We start from the raw sequence: 17,429 nt of genomic DNA on the forward strand, positions 1-17,429 counted from the left end.
TCGACTTATTTGTCTTTACCTTAGACAACTGAAGTAAAACCTCCGCCTCGATAAACTCACATATTTCAAATGATTCAGTCTTTTTTCCCAACTGAGGTCCCATTCCTTCATTCTCATCTGTAAAAACTGAACAGAAATATTCATTGAGGCAGTCAGCTAAACCTTTATCCTCTTCTACATATATGCCTTTTGTTTTTAGTCTAACTAATCCTTGTTTAACTTTCCTTTTCTCATTTATATATCTAAAAAATGTTTTATCTCCATTTTTTACTGATAGGGCAATTCGCTCTTCTGCCTGTGATTTGGCAGTTTTTATAACTTTCTTTGCCTCTTTCTGCCTAATTTTATAGATCTGTCTATCTTCCTCACTTTGGGTATTTTTGTATCTACTAAAGGCTAACTTCTTGTCTTTCACGATTTTGGCCACTTCTGCAGAGTACCACAGCGGTTTCCTTAATTTTTTACTCTTACTGACCAACCTAATACAATTTTCTGTTATCTTCGATAAAACAGCTTTTACAAAATCCCATTTCTCCTGAACACCATTTAAATTGTCCCAGTCTGATAATGACTCCTCTATACATTTTCTCATTTTAGAAAAGTCAGCTTTTCTAAAATCTAAAACTTTTGTTTTTGTGTGGTGTGACTCAGTCACTGTTTGTATATTAAACCACACAGACTGATGATCACTAGATCCCAAACTTTCACCTACAGAAATATCTGTTAACAAATCTCCATTTGTGAACACTAAATCCAATGTGGCCTCCTTACGAGTTGGTTCCTCAACCACCTGTTTTAAAGATAATCCCAATAAGGAGTTTAGAATATCCGCACTCCTGGTACAACCAGCTACTTTCGTTTTCCAGTTCACATCAGGGAGATTAAAGTCACCCATGATTATAACATCCCCCTTCACTGTCATTTTAGCTATTTCCTCCACTAGTAGATTATCGAGTTCTTCTACTTGTCCTGGGGGTCTATAAATCACACCTATGCGAGTTACTTTACTTTTGCCAAATTGTACTGTAACCCAAACCGACTCTAAGTTCTCTTCACCAACTTGTATTAAGTTAGATTTTATGTTATTTTTCACATATAGGGCCACCCCTCCCCCTTTCCTGCCCTTTCTATCTTTTCTATATAAAGAGTACCCCGGTATTGATATGTCCCAGTCATTTTTCTCATTATACCATGTCTCAGTAACAGCCACTATATCAACATTCTCAGTTGCCACAACTGTTACAAGTTCATGGATCTTATTCCCTAAACTGCGAGCATTTGTAGACATGACCTTCAGCTTGTCATTTAACACCGATGCTGAAATCACTTTCTGTCCTTGCTTTGGGGGGCAAAACATATGCTTCTCCCTATTATCTTTATAGACCAAGCCCCCAGATCCACCCACCTGGTTACTAAGTAAATCGCCTTCCCTTTCTATACTGTCTAACCCGGTATTTATTCCCTCCCCCCCCCCATTCCTAGTTTAAAATCTCCTCCAACCGTCTAACCATTCTCTCCCCAAGCACATTGGACCCTCTTGCATTTAGGTGCAATCCATCACGACTATAGAGATCGTACCCCAAAGCAAAATCAGCCCAGTGCTCTAAGAACCCAAAGCCCTCCTTCTTACACCAAGACTTCAGCCATGCATTTAGCTGCCTAATCTCCCGCTGCCTTTCTGGTGTAGCGAATGGCACAGGTAGTATCTCTGAGAATACTACCTTGGAGGTCCTTTTCTTAATCTTACTACCCAAGTCCCTAAAATTATCTTTTAGGACACTCCATCTTCCTCTTACTATGTCATTGGTGCCAATGTGCACCAAGACAGCTGGATCCTCACCAGCCCCTCCCAATAATCTATCCACTCTGTCCGCAACATGCCGAACCCGGGCACCCGGGAGACAGCAAACCATTCGGTTGCTGCGATCAGAGCTACAGATTACCCTGTCTGTTTTCCTGATTATTGAATCCCCTACCACCACAACCTGCCTGGGCTTTCCTTCCTTTCGGATCCCCTGCACATTGGATGAGCTGCTCTCCCGGCTGTTAGGGAGAACAGCTTTTTCCGCAAAGCCTACCTCTGAGTCTGCCTCCCCAACATGCTCACTTAAAAGGGCAAATTTGTTGGGAGGGAGAGACTCTGGGCTGGCTTGCCTCTTCCTCTTCCCTTCCCCACTGCAACCACGTCTTACTGTCACCCAGCTATGTGCCTGACTCCCTTCTGACTGATCTCCTCCCTCATTGCTAGGGGCCCCATCTAAACTTTGCTCAGTGAGCAACAGACTCCTCTCAAGGTTGTCAATCTCTCTCAGTGTTTCAATGTGCCTCTTCAGAGCACCAACCTCAGCTTCCAGAGAGACCAATTGATCACACTTACCACAGCGATACGGACCCAGGAACTGCTGTTCCAAGCATGCATACATATGGCATGATGTGCACTGAGTGAAATCTCCAAGCTTGCTCATTCTTTATAAAGGGACGCGAGTACAGAATTTAAACAGTTGCTTTATGTCACTTACCCTCCTTGCTCTTGCACTCTTGTGTTGCACTAACTGCTGTGGTGCACAAACTGGTCACTTACAGAAAGCAAGTCACTTAGAAAATGCAAGCCCCTTACAGTGAGCAAGCTCTGTGAGTTTAACCACTTCCTTATATACAGAGCAACACAGTTAATTGATTATAAACCCCACCCTTAACTAATTACACTATAGAAAATGGGAGAGAAAAAAAAACCAAACAGTTAATGCAAAACACAGTTTTTTTTGTTTTTTTTTTTGTTTTTTTACCACAAACCCTTCAACCCTCTTGTTGCTGGTTGAGATACAAACCCACTGTTGGTATACTTATAATACCACTTCTCTGCCGCTGCTGTGGTGCACAAACTGGTCACTTACAGAAAGCAAGTCACTTAGAAAATGCAAGCCCCTTACAGTGAGCCCGCTTGAATGGCCTAGAGCTCTACACGCTGCCCGGACTAAGCACGGGGGACTCAGATGCAGGGGACCTGGATCCTCCTGTGTTATGCCCCCCCAACTTATCAGTGCTTCTGAGTCCACGGTGCTTAGTCCGGGCAGCGTTTAGAGCTCTACGCGATTCAAGCGGAAGTTGTCTACGCGAATCGCGTAGAGCTCTACACGCTGCCTGGACTAAGCACGGGGGACTCAGAAGCACCGGTAAGTTTGGAGGAGGGAGGGGGAGGGAGTGTTAAATGGGGGGCATAAGGCATTTCTGGAGGCAGAGTGCTCTGTGAAATTGCCTTTTAACCCCCTTAATGCCACTCTGCCTCCAGAAATGCCTTTTAACCCTCTATAGGCCACTCTGCCTCCTGAAATGCCTTATACCTCCCTATATGCCACTCTGCCCCATAATATGCCTTTTAACCCCCCAAATGCCTGAGTGGCATATAGGGGTATAAGGCAATTCTGGAGGCAGAGTGGCACATAGGGGGTCAAAAGGCATATCATGGGGCACAGTGGCATATAGAGGGTTAAAAGGCATATCATGGGGCACAGTGGCATTTAGAGGGTTAAAAGGCATATCATGGGGCACAGTAGCATTTAGAGGGTATAAGGCATTTCTGGGGCAGAGTGGCAAGCCTAGGGGCAGATGTGCATAACTGGGGGGGCAGGTTGAAAAAAAGGAAATAAAAACAAAATATTTTTCTCAATCATAGCTTTTATTAACAAACAATAGTTCACAGAGTTTACATGAATTAACATTTACTGGTAAAACTTTTTTCCTATAGGGTCGTCTTATATTCAGGCTTTTTCTTTTTTTCAGAAATTAATATTCAGATTTTGGGGGGTCGTCTTATAATCGAGCAAATACAGTACTGCACTTTGCTATACAAAAGAGTGTGTGTGAAGGTAATATAGATAAATATATAGATACAAATACTATATAATTATGTATGTTTTTATTCAACATAACAAAATCTACCAAAAAACATAAAAAGGGTTTACATCACATTACTTTCATTCATAAAGTTTTTAGATAAAACACCCACACACTCCAAATTCCACCTTGTGTTCCGTGCTCAACCAGCCCAACGTCAACGTCTATGTTTATAAGGGTTAGCTTTGATATGATCTACTCTGTATTTTAAGAGAATATGTGAGACGTCAGCGTGAATAAAATTGCAAGCATTTTCTCGTTTCAACACGTATTTCTAGATATATTGCAAAGTGAAGACGGAAACAAATGCTGTTAATTGTGCTCGCTGCACAGGTTGTGCCTTCCAGCTGGCAGACCCATATCAATATAGTGACACCTTATAGCATGGAAGAGTGTAGGAGTTTTCCCCATTTGCGAAGGCGTGTCAGCGTATAAAAACAAGCATGAGCCCATTCCAGTCTATCCGGACAAACGAAACCGTCATTGTGAAATGAGCCCTCGTCTGCATCCAGAATGACACTTACTTAGATCCAGGAAGCGGTGACAAAAAGATACCGTTAATAAACGTGTTCAATAAAATTAAAACAGTGTACGTTCACAGATTACGTGATAAATTTAATAATAGGCATCTCTTTACCTAATGTATCAGTTTGTCTTAGTCGTGTCATATGTATTGTATGAAGCGCTGCGTAAACGCTATAATAATAATAATAATGTGTGTTAGTGTGTCTTGGTGTGTGTTAGTATGTCTGGGTGTGCGTTAGTGTGAATGCCTGCTTATATTTACATTGTCAGTTTGCACAAGTAACACATTTTTCATGATTTCAATTTCGAGGGTCAGCTTATATGTGGATGGGCTACCCGCAGGTGTACACGGTAGTACAAATGTTTGTTTCATATCCGAAAACAATTGGATATGACGCGGTTTAGCTTTCTGTGCAGAGGTTGATCCCCAGCAGACTTCTTGGGCAAGAAAATAATTGAGAATTTGGACAAACTTACAAAGTAAAGCAAGAATTCAGCTCATACCCAGCAAATACCACTCTACGGCATAAATATTGGAGATTCTGTTGTAAATATATATATACACACACACTTACAATAAATACAGAAAGGGGGGCATTGCCTAAAAAGTATAAAAGGCAGGTTCTGACCAAACCTGGTACACAGGTGCCTCACTAATGGTGTCCAGAGAAGGCTTTCAATTGCTTACCAGAGGTGTCGTGCAACGAAATGCAGTTTGACTACAAAATACAAACTGCAGAACATTATATCAGTGCTAATGAGGCATCGCAAAGCATGTATTCAGCCTACTAATAATTTGCATTAATCTTTATTAATTTAAATTAAAATGGGTCGTACCTTCTTGTGCAGCCTTTTCCGTGTCAGGGAAGGAATAATCTTTTAACAGTGGGAGACTGAGGCCATAAAAGCTTTGCATGGCAGAGGGATACGTGTATACAAAGAGTTATTGCACATCATTGTAGGGGTTTAACATTTGTCCTATACTCCCCCAGAAACACATACTGATTTACCGTGGTGAATGGAGGCTTTGCAGGTAAGTTACGGGGAGAAGGGAGGTGAAACCTATGGGTGTCTCCCAGAAAGTCGAGCGTTTCTCAATTCCTCCCGTTGCTACATCATCTGGGAATCCACACTTTAATATTCAGATCACACACCCCAGATTTTGTTATTTTTTGGAAAGACGTACATGCACAAGGTTTCCTTTGTACAGGTAAGATCTCATTATAGAAAATGAAGCTTATTCAATGTATTTATTATTATTATTTATTATGTTTTTTTCCAACGCCTTCACATTCTGCATGACAGGATAGGTTTTTAGACGTATGAAGGTGTTAGCTGTCACTTGTATGTGTCACATCTCTAACAAATCAATTCTACTTTCCCCTCTCAAGCCTCTCAGAGTCTGCCTTCCAGGTGCAGTCTCTACAGCTTCAGGCTATAGTTGTTCCTGCCGTTCTAGGAATTTACCCCGATTTCCAGCAAAAGCCGGATATATAAGAGAGGACAGTATAGTGCAGGTGCGTCCTTTCATTGTCTCCTTTACAAGTACTGACAGGCACCAGTGAGCTTAAAACCGGAGTCAAGCAGAGCCTCATGTGTGAGTCATGAAGTCTTACCGAGTCTGTGACTTGGACACCCCATGGACGTGGAGACTACACAAGTGTTCTTCATAACAAAAGTACGCAGAAGAGGTCGAGAGAGACCAAGCGTTACTGGATCCCATTTAATTGCTATTAACTTATATAATTTTCATGCCTTACCCTGTCCGTCTCAGTCACCTTATAGAGACAGAGAGTAAAGCATATAAAGTTCACGATCGCACGATTTGTAGTGACAGGGGAAGAACACAGAGCATATTAGTGGTGGTTGCTTTTGGAATGTAGACCTCAACTTCGACTCCCTCACGACCACCTTGTAACATATTAAAGTAGACAGCTGCCATATGATGTTAGAGTAGTTTGTTTCAAGACATTGCAAAGTGGTAAGACAGGTGCATGATCCTGCCCGGCCCCACTTCTAACAAACCTTCCTTTCCCCAACAAAGATATCTCACTTTGGACATCTGAAATATTAGGGGTGAGCTAGAGGGTTTATTGTTTAAACAGTAAACTGGCCCATTTAATATACTATGCTCTACCCAGGGCCATCATCCTTCTAAATGCATCACAGGTGTATGACATCATCACTAATGTTTAGGAGATGGGGTGGCTGTTGCGGAGGCTGGTGCTGGGGACACTACTCTGCGCCAGCACCCAACATAATACCAATATAATATATATCCATAGGATTTACCGGAAAACTACGTTTCTATGTGTTGGCTAACTTGTCTGTAAGAATGCTAGACCTGACCCTGCCTAATGCATAGTTCAATCAGTTAACCGAAGCTCATCGGGGGTTGACCTTTCATAATCTAATAAAACCCATTCTACTCCTCGTAGTATTCTGGTCCTCATGAGTGTCTGCACACTTTTGTTACGAGTCAAGCTTAACATGACAAGCTGAGTCTGGGGCTCTGGCTCAGCCCCCATATGGTCCGTGCTGCCCACCTCGAAGATAGAGTACCTAAACGAAAAAGTAGAACATATTGGAGGTGGAGAGAAGTATGATGTTAGACACAGAAATTCGTGACCGCTCAGAATTCCAAGGTACCATTATAAAATGACTAAGCAGCGATCTTAGCCTGCGACTTTGCCAGGGATTCTTGTTTATACACAAAATTAAAATATTAACCATGTTAAATATATTAGAGACATCAAAAGTGACTTTCTGTAAATTCACATCAACACAAAATTGTACAAAAGGTGAGAAGTATGTAAAAACATGCACGTAAATGTTACGCTGCGGTACTTAGGAATACGGACCCATATTTATTCTCTTCTAAATTCACAGGAAGTCCAACTGTCGCAGAATGTGGAAATATGGATTCTGGTATGTTGTGCGTGCTTTTGTGGTATAAAATAATATGATATTAGAAAACTAGTCCATATCGATAATTTTATTGAACAAAGCAGGTGAATATTAGCCCATTGAGCAGTTAAGTATTTCTAGCAGCCACTTGGGGGTTTGTCGCGTTAAAGGGGCACACCAGCTGTAAGGCCCCCTTAAAGTTTTTTGTTGCTCATTTTGTGTAACATACCCCTATATGCATTTACTCTTTTCAAGAGGACACTGTTTGTTCATAACCCCTATTATATCATGTAGAGGATTATAGTTTTTGTTGCGGTGAAAGTGTTCAGCCGGTGTGTTTTAGAAGTCCTACTTCCAGCACCTTCATATAACAAACACACAAAGCTACTGTGTCTCCTAACTGAGCCTCTGCTTGTATTATTTCAGTGGAACCCAAGTCTCTCCGCAACGAAGATACTCTTCTGTACGGCCTGTGGTAAATTAATTTTCACCTATTAATTATTGTTAAGGAGAATCATCTATAGAAAATGTATTTTAATGCACTCAAACTGTGGTCTGTAGACCACTGGTGATCCCCAGGATACTTTAAAGGTGGCCTCAGGATAGAGAGAAAAAAAACGAAAGCCGGCGCACCCATAGCATTGTGGTAGAAAACAATCTTTTATTGTAGAAAAATCACTGTAGAGGGTACAAATGACGCTGTTGAGGAAAAAAAATATTTTGGAGTTAAATCTATATCTGCAGTAGTGGTTGCAAGTAAATGCTCCTTGATTTTTGTATTTTGTGGCCTCAGTAGGATGCAAGGCGTGCAGCAGAAATGTACAGTTTCTTAACTAGGACACTGTACATTTAACCAGTTATTGTGCATTTATTTTTTAGCATTAAAATGGCACAGAATAGGGAAGGGGTCTTTGGTGTCCAATGCATTTTAAAAGTAATCCCCAAACACAAAACAAAGGAGAACCACGCCTCGTTTTCTGCATTTGGAAAACAAGTTGATGTTCTGTGCAGCAGTAGAAACATCCTTAGGTACTCATTGGAATCGACCCCGAGGCTGTGGAAATCACACCCGATTGCCGCGCTTCCTGGTCTCCATGCCGGGAATCCACACCCTCCCTGTGCTTTTCAGGGTCATTTGGGGATCATCCCATGTGCATCCAGCCCTACCCTTCCTTCACCTTCCTACCTTCTATAAGTAACAGCTTTATGACTGACTGAGTTTAGAAACAACCCCGTAGAGACTATAATGCACGAATATTTTTTATTTTTTTATGTTGAGCTCAGAATCCACAGGATGAATTTCAAATGAAGTACTGGTACATAATGTCCTACTGGAACGCACCTATAGATATCACTTACCCTACTCCTCCTTATATATCTCTACGGGAAGACATTGGACTTGCTCAGGATCCTCCTCCACCGCGGCGCAGGCAGTTCTTGGATATGATACGGAAATTTAACTCAAATGGTAAGGCAGGTATTTGTACGGAGCAGGGAATGTCTCTGGACTGAAATGGAATTGGAAGCCCAATGTTTTGAAATTAGAGTAAGCCTCAACTACTTACAAAACTCCATATTATACCTCCTAAGGGTCTTGTTTTTTGTGCTCTGTCCAGCGTATCAGGACAGTGGGGATCATGGGGCGATTGAGACATCCTCTGATCTCCCCTGAGCAAGCCAATGAGCTGTGAAACCATCAAAGAACAACAACGCCCAATCCCCTAGATTTTGTACAGAGAAAAGCTCTGTAGAACAAGTACGGTTCGGCAAACCGTTACGTACGGTTCGGCAAACAGAGCTTTTCTACAATGAAAAAACAGCCGCTTGAGCTGCCTTAGAACGGTAGAGTCATGCGATTCCTCTGCGTGGACTTGCGCAATGCACCACTAGGACACACCTCTAGGGCTTGCACTGGGTTTGGGCTTATGTTAAAAAAACAAAAACAAAAAAATCCTTTTGGACCCTAGACCCACGGCAAAAACATTTGCGGTAAGGTAAACGAATATGTTGCAAAACACTGACATGAAGAGTAGCATCATATCCCCTTAATGACAATTGCCGGTTCTGGCACGGCACGAAAAAAAAGTCGATTATGACAAATGACGTGCCAGAACCGGCAGGTCTTTAAACGGGTGCAGAAAGCGATCTACGTTCGCTTTCTGCACCCAAACGGCGTTGCTGTAATGCCTCGACCTCGAGGCATTCAGCAACGCCACGATCGGCACCAGGGGCGTCAACAACCGCCATACATTGTATGGCGGCGGACGCCCGTGTTAAAAGCGTTTAGGAGGCGATCAACGATCACCTCCTAAACTTAAATGGTGTCGCTGGAATGCCTCGATCAGGAGGCATCCAACGACACCAAACACTTACCTTTGGATGGTCTGTGACCGCTCCGGAGAGCGGTCACAGCCGCAGCTGCCGGTGATCTTCGCCATCTGCAAGATGGCGGCGGCCCGGGAAAAAAAACAATAAAGGTGAAAAAGTTCGCTAGACGGTCTCAGACCCTCTAGAGAACTCTGGCTCCACTTGCAGGTTGAATACAGGTACTGCATTCAACCATGCAAGTCAATGGAGCCCCGCTTTCTAATCACAGTGTGATTAGTAAAAATAAATTTAAAAATAAAATAAAATTAATAATAATTAGAAAAAAATAGTAAACAAAACAGTAAAATGTAAAAATAATTTCCCACTGATGTCACTATCAGGGGAACCTTCAAGTTGAAAAAAAAAATTTATTTTTTTTTTAAAAAAGGCAAAAAAAATAAAATATATATATAAAAAATATATTTTTGTGAGCAAGTCCTAAAATTAGCATATTAGCATATTAGCTTAAAACAATTCTCGCATGGAGAGAGTTAAAATACTGGCATATTAAATGCCCATGGGGTGTCTACTTTTAAAAAATGTATGATTTGATGGGGTAAATTGAATGGGCCAGGTTCAACAAGGTCCCAATTAACACGGGGGGAAGGATGGCCACACATCTAATTTCCAATTAGAAAAATGCACACATACCAAATGTGGCCTTTTAGTTCCCCCCAAAAATGACAAACCCATGCATATCACTGTACTCAGGAGATGTTGCTGAACACATATTGGGGTGTCGTGTGACAGCGGCATATACCAGGAGCTGTAAATTCATACATAACATAGGTGTGTGGGGGAAAAATACACACAAAAGAATACTACTGCAAACTTTGAAAAAATTCTGGTGGTAAAATGTGTGCATGCAAAGAGTTAAAATACCAGCATTTAAAATACCCTGGTGTGTCTAGTTTTCAAAAATATATGGTTTTGTTGGGCACACTGAAATGGCCCGGCTCAAAGATGTACCAAATAGGGCATGGGCAGTGGATCCCCAAATGCCAAAGTTCAACATTGAAAAATGCGCAAATGTGGCCCTTTTGCCCCCAAACAGCCAGGCAAAATCATTCATGTGAGGTATCGCTGTACTCAGGAGATGTTGCTGAACACATATTGGGGTGTTTTGTGATAGTGACATATACCAGAACCTGTTTATTCATACCTGAAGTAAAATGTGTGTGACAAAACAAATGCAAAAAAATGACTACCACAAAGTTTGACAAATACTGGTGGTAGATATGGTGCATGGAAAGAGTTAAAATACTAGCATTTGAAATACCTTGGGGTGTCTAGTTTTCAAAAATATATGGGTTTATTGGGCACACTGAAATGGCCCGGCTCAAAGATGTACCAAATAGGGCATGGGCAGTTGATCGCCAAACGCCAAAGTTAAACATTGAAAATGCGCATGCCCCAAATGTGGCCCTTTTGCCCCCAAACAGCCAGGCAAAATCATTCATGTGAGGTATCGCTGTACTCAGGAGATGTTGGTAAACACATATTGGGGTGTTTTATGATAGTGACATATACCAGAACCTGTTTATTCATACCTGAAGTAAAATGTGTGTGAAAAAACAAATGCAAACACATTACTACCATAAAGTTTGACAAAGGCTGATGGTAGAAATAGTGCTTGGAAAGGGTTAAAATACTAGCATTTGGAATACCCTGGGCTGTCTAGTTTTCAAAAATATATGACTTGATGGGGTAAATTGCATTGGCCGGCTTCAAAGATACCCGAAATGGCACAAGGGGGGAAGAATTACCAGATTTGGAAAAAATGGCTTTGAAATAGCAAAACGCTACCTGTACTTATTGCCCCATAATGTGTAGAAAAAAGCAAAAAAACATAAAAACATTGCGTATTTCTAAACTCAGGACAAATAGTAGAATCTACTTAGCAGTTTTTTTCATTACCTTTTATAGATGAGTAAAAGATTTTTCAACTAAAAGTTAGAAACAGTCATTTTTTTCTAAATGTTTCACCATATTTTATACTTTTTTTAATAGTAAATAATATGATACAATCAAAACAATGTCATCTAAAGTAAGCCCTTCTTGTCCTGAAAAAAACAATATATAATGTGTGTGGGTTCAGTAAACGGGAAAGAAGAAAATTACAGCTAAACACGAGCAGCGCAGAAATGTTAAAACGGCCATTGTCACGAAGGGTACAAAAAGTACGGCCCTTTGTCACGAAGGGGATATTTATTATATTGGATATTTTATGTAACGTGACAAATTTGGGCGCAAGGTTTTTAAAAATGTTAAAAGCTAAGATCAGATGGCAAACCCAACTGGGACCTAAACTTACTTGTTTGCATTTTCATTTCAGATATTAAACTCGTAACTTTCGGTATTGTAGCACTTGAGAATGATGGCTATAGTAAGGTGGGCAAAGAACTCCCAACATCAATTCGGGATAGTAATCAGAAATGGCTTGTGTGCGAAAATGGATATCTTATAGCAAAGTATTTGCCAGGTCCAGAAATTGACAAAAAAGGTGAGCTCTCGCTTCTTCTTGTATTACAGGGTCAGGAAATGTATACATCTTAAAAACCCATGGGCGATGCAAGCTGTGGCTTTGGGCCGTATAGTCCAGAAGTAGAACCTAATTCTAGGAGCACATAGGACACAGGGTCAAGATGTCATAACCCAATCCCCCTCACATGCCTAACAAACAGGGAAGTCCCATGAAAAACGACAGCTCACTAAGCTGCCGATTTACATACTCTCATCCGTGTGAGCTGGAAACCACCACTTTAGTTTGCTGATATTTTCATTGTAATAGTTCAGAAAAGAAAGAAAACAGAACACAAAAACAATTACCTGCTAACATGTGATGTAACAGGTGCCACAACTATCAAAGAACGCACATATAAATAAATAAAACACTACATAGAAATATATTTAGTTGTACATTTAAATAAAAGAATAATGGGTAAATAAGTTTATGGGAAATAACATTTTCATGACCTTCATTCAGAATGATAGCAGTCTGCAAAAACAGATGCAACAGTTTTTTAATCATATAATTACGGCATTTAATCCCAATTTATGTGTGCCTGCTCAGCAATGCATTGTGTACTGTCAACTACATCGGCTTTGCGTATCTATCTACAACTACATATATAGCAGAGTCATGGCCAAAAGTTTTGAGAATGACATAAGTATTGGTAGCGCTCACCTTGTCTTCTCTAGAGAAGTTTTTTTCCGGATGCCCAAACAAATCGGAAAGGGGATTCATCAGAGAAAATGACTTTAACCCCAGTCCTCAGCACTCCAATCCCTGTACCATTTGCAGAATATCAGTCTGTCCCTGATGTTTTTCCTGGAGAGAAGTAGCTTCTTTGCAGTTCTTGTTGACACCAGGCCATCTTCCAAGACTCTTTGCCTCACTATGCGAGCGCATGCACTCACACCTGCCTGCTGCCATTCCTGAGCAAGCTCTGCACTGGTGGCGAACCGATCCCACAGCTGAATCAACTCTAGGAGACGGTCCTGGCACTTGCTGGACTTCTTGAGCGCAGAGTGATCTCCAGACTTGCAAACGTCAACACTCTCACCTGTGTTGACGAGAGAATCACTGATATGATGTATGCTGGTCCTTTTGGGACAGAGCTGAAATGGAGTTGGGAAAAAAAAAATGTTTTTTGGGGGATTAAGTTCATTTTCACGACAAAGAGGGACTTGGCATTTGATCTGATCGCTCTTCATAACATTCTGGAGTATATGCAAATTGCCATCATCTAAACGGAGGCAGCAGACTTTGTGAAAATTAGTATTTGTGTCACTCACAAAACTTTTGGCCATGACTGTATACATTTGCAAAGATGGGTCAGAGCTTGTCAGAAAAAAAAAATCAGATTCTGTCATTTCTGCCATAATAATTTGATAGGTCTGCCAAGGGGAAACAGTGTCCGGGGCCCCGGCACTCAAAAACCTTGGGCAGTCGCACACAATTTTTCAGATCACTATTGAATGAAAGACTTAATGTATTTTTAGGTTCGGGAAGGCCGCTGTTACAGGTTTGTTTGTTTTTTGTAACCTTGTATTCTCTGCCAATTTTCACAGCTTCATTTAAAATCTCTTACTATGCGCCAATTGTAAACGGAAAGAAGCCCATTACTTTGAAACTTGAAAGTCGGTACCTTTCATGTCAGTCAGGCAACTTAACACTACAGGTGAGTGCCCAAATGTTATGTTTATGGCAAACATTAAAGGCAAGGCTAGCCCAATGCATTCTTGGGTAGGAGGGAAAGTGGGCATGGAGTGGGCATAAACATTACTCTTCCCACTTGAAGAGAGGAGTGGAAGCGGCAATTTACCCGGAGACTATGGGTCAAACCCAGAAAGCTACCAGGTACAGATTTAAGCTTTCATGCTCAGAGTGCCTCGCGTATACAAACTGATATAACGTCTGGCAGTCTGCATGGGGGTCTAACATATTTTTATTTCTTATTTAGAGCGCAAATGATGAAAACTTAAACAATATAAATTCCAGCAATGCACAATTCCTGTTTTTCCAAATTGACACGAACAACGTCTACAATGAGATCGCACCTGCTACAGCCCCGCAGTCACTTGTCTGCACCTTGGCGCAAAATAACAGCCCTGTTATAGTGGAATCGGCCGACACAAACACCCTACAGACCGAGTTTGTGTTCTCCGGAGAATTGTATGGGTCGCTGCTCGATGTTGGTCAAAAGAGAATATCTTTACAACCACTTAAGAGAGAAATGTATTTTTGGGAAGAATCTCAGAAATGTTTTCCCAAACAGAATTAAATTGTTTATTTTCTTCATTAAAAAAGTTAGACATCTTTCCTGTTAAAATAAAAAAAATAATAAAAAACATAGAATTAACTGCACAAACGAACCTTTTGGCCTGTCTATTCTGAACATTTTTGTTGATAAAATGACTTAAACTTCAATCTGTCTTTGGTCTTGTCTATGATTCAGGGCAGCCATCAGCAAACCTGGAACTCTCCATGTTTTGTCAGGAGACTCTGGGAGAAGCACCGCTTCTCCAGGTCGACACCATCCTCCGAATCGCGGGAGCAGAGTCCTGACATGCCCCACTCCGCTCCCATTCCCTATAAATGGAGGTGTTCCTCGCGACGTCGGCGAGAACGCATTCCGACGTCAGCGGGACCGTCCACAGCGGGCAGACCCGGCCGCATCCCGCGAAGGGTAGGCTCCGGGTAGCTCAATTAGCTCACTGTATTAGCCTCTACCACTCCCGGAGGCTGTTCCACTTATCTATCGTCATCTCAAGTACACATAAAGCCTTTGACCCTCTAGTTTTAGATTAAGATCTCGAGCTTCTAATGTATTTTTCTTTTTTAATGCATTATTAGAGTAAGTTTGCATATTCGCCAAATCATTTTACTGAATGCAAATTGGAGCTTCCGTTGTTTAATGATTGAAATTACAAAATGAGACTTTTGTTCCAATTAAACCTTTACAACGTCTACTACATATGCAATTAGTAACTGGCCTCAGTGGGGAGAATGTAGGAGAAACTTTTTGTGCGATGCTTCCATTAAAGAGGAAAACCGTTCAGACGAAAATTACAGCTAAACACGTGCACCGCAAAAATGTTAAAAACAGCTTCAGTCACAAAGGGCACAAAGAAGAAAACAGCCCAGTCCTTAAAGAGTTAAGAAATATGATGCAAGTTTTTTGAAAAAGAAATTGGACACATCGTTATTAAAGAACTTTCCCCAGCAGCCATTGTATATGAAAAGAGCTGCAGGTGCCAGGTGTGGTCTCCGGTGGACACGCATCATAAAACCTCTGCACAGGTCACCCAGGCTGGTGTGGGCTCCCCAGTCCATCACATTCCTCCACCGGGCTGATGGTGTGTCCACAGAAAAACAAAACCAACACTGGTTCAGAGACTGGGGGGGCAAATCTACTTACATCTCATCGCTCATCTCTATATACACTCCTAACTGGTCTCTCCACTCATCCAATGATCTCCTGCTGTCCTCTCCTCTGACTTCTAGCTCTCATGAACGCTTGTAAGATTTCTCAAGGGCTGCCCCTATCCTCTGGAATGCCCTTCTCCGTCTGTCTTTCCCCTGCCTTCGGTCCTTCAAGAGTCAGGAGTTGGATAACCTGGAGTCCAAACAATGAAACTTGATTGGAGGTTCTGTTTAGGTCTTCACAAAATGTTTTCTGCACCATGGTACAGCTATGGGGGTCTGAGTTAGGGCTCTTGGTGCCCTAGGTGAACCGTGTCTCAGATCCTGCATGTTTGCGAAGCTAAGGAAAGACCTCATGGTGGTACCTCTCATCAGCTCAGTGCCCTAGGCAGCCACCTAGTTGGTCTATATGGTGGCCCTCTCGAGAATTAATCATCTCATTAACTAAATATGAAAAGCATCAAAAAGTACTTAAACGTCATATTATACAAAAATAAATTACTCGTGAAATGGAAGACAATAAGGTTTACAGTAATACAAAAGATGACAAAGGCAATGTTTGTAAGCACTGACTGTCCCTGTTCTTTGCCTCTCCCCTTCCCACTGTTATTGTGAACTAGAGAGAGGACAGTAAGAAACATCGACTCCCTGGGTCCCAAGACACAGATTTTACTTAAAAAGAAATACACTTGTTTTTAGGGCTTACTTGCTTAAACGTACTTTTTAATGTATATTTTGTAGTTTCTGTGGTGGGGTTTAGTTAGTGGGGAATTAGTTAGAAGGGGTTAGGATTAGGTAGAGTAAACAAAAATAAAGCATTAAGAAAACAAAATTAAAAATTAAAACAATTATATAAGCATTTAGGCTGATTTCCAAATCAGGGCAAGTTAACAACTATAATTTATACTAGCTTAGAAACTGTAAAAAAAAAAAAAAAAAGTGCATTTAAAAAAAAATATCAATAGAAAACGTGGTGTACATGATACAATGCTCAGCATGTGACAAAGGGTGCTACATTGGGGAAACGGGCCTTAAGCTGCCTCTCAGAATGAACCTACACAGAAGCTCTACCAAAAAGGTAGGACATCATTTCACCCGGAATAATCACTCCATCCAAAACCTGAAAGTTAAAGTACTCAAAGGGAATTTTAAAGACTCTCAGAAAAGGAAACCATTTGAGATTCAACAGATAAAGGAGGGTCTTAATGTGGATTCTGCTTTCCTGACACACAACCAGAACTTCATATGAACATTTATCATTATTTATTGGTTTTATATAGCGCCATCAAATTCCGTAGCGCTGTACAATGAATGGACAGGACATAACAAGTAGTAATTATATATATATATATATATATATATATATATATATATAATAATTTGAGTTACCGAAGCAGGTGAGGAGGGCCCTGCTCAAAGAGCTTACAATCTGTCCAATGCGTGTCTAATTGTTATACTTGTCTCTGATATGTTGTGTGTTTATTGGTTTCCTATGTTTATTTTTCACCTCCAATGCCCATTATTTACGACACCCCACTCAACCCCCCCTTCTCTACCCTCTGTCATGTCGATCAGTTTTTTCTTATTATTCTTTTAAATATTATGTTGGTCCAATAAAAAAGGTATCATTGCATAGTGCAATACTCTGGTTTTTGACACATACATATGGTTTTAAAAATAGGCCCTACTTGTCCTGAAAAAAAAAATGATAAAGAGAGAAGTAAGAGTTGAAGAACATTGGGCTGGTCCTTAATGGGTTAAACATGCATGGGATAGACCTAAAGCGATCCAGAATCTAAGACGAGAC

The 17,429-nt window shown here is 41.0% G+C and overlaps 1 protein-coding gene across 1 annotated transcript; it reads left to right on the top strand.

Moving 5' to 3' along the window:
- Nucleotides 1–7,310: 7,310 nt before the first annotated feature.
- Nucleotides 7,311–14,486, top strand: LOC128491831 (uncharacterized). The gene is made up of 6 exons (XM_053464170.1): nucleotides 7,311–7,347; nucleotides 7,753–7,801; nucleotides 8,611–8,794; nucleotides 12,029–12,196; nucleotides 13,768–13,877; nucleotides 14,160–14,486. Exons 1-6 carry the CDS (start codon nucleotides 7,328–7,330, stop codon nucleotides 14,478–14,480), a joined length of 852 nt encoding a protein of 283 aa, XP_053320145.1. The 5' UTR covers nucleotides 7,311–7,327; the 3' UTR covers nucleotides 14,481–14,486.
- The last annotated feature ends 2,943 nt before the right edge of the window (nucleotides 14,487–17,429 follow it).

The sequence above is a fragment of the Spea bombifrons genome, chromosome 4, assembly GCF_027358695.1.
Source record: "Spea bombifrons isolate aSpeBom1 chromosome 4, aSpeBom1.2.pri, whole genome shotgun sequence".
Classification (NCBI taxonomy): Eukaryota; Metazoa; Chordata; class Amphibia; order Anura; family Pelobatidae; genus Spea; species Spea bombifrons.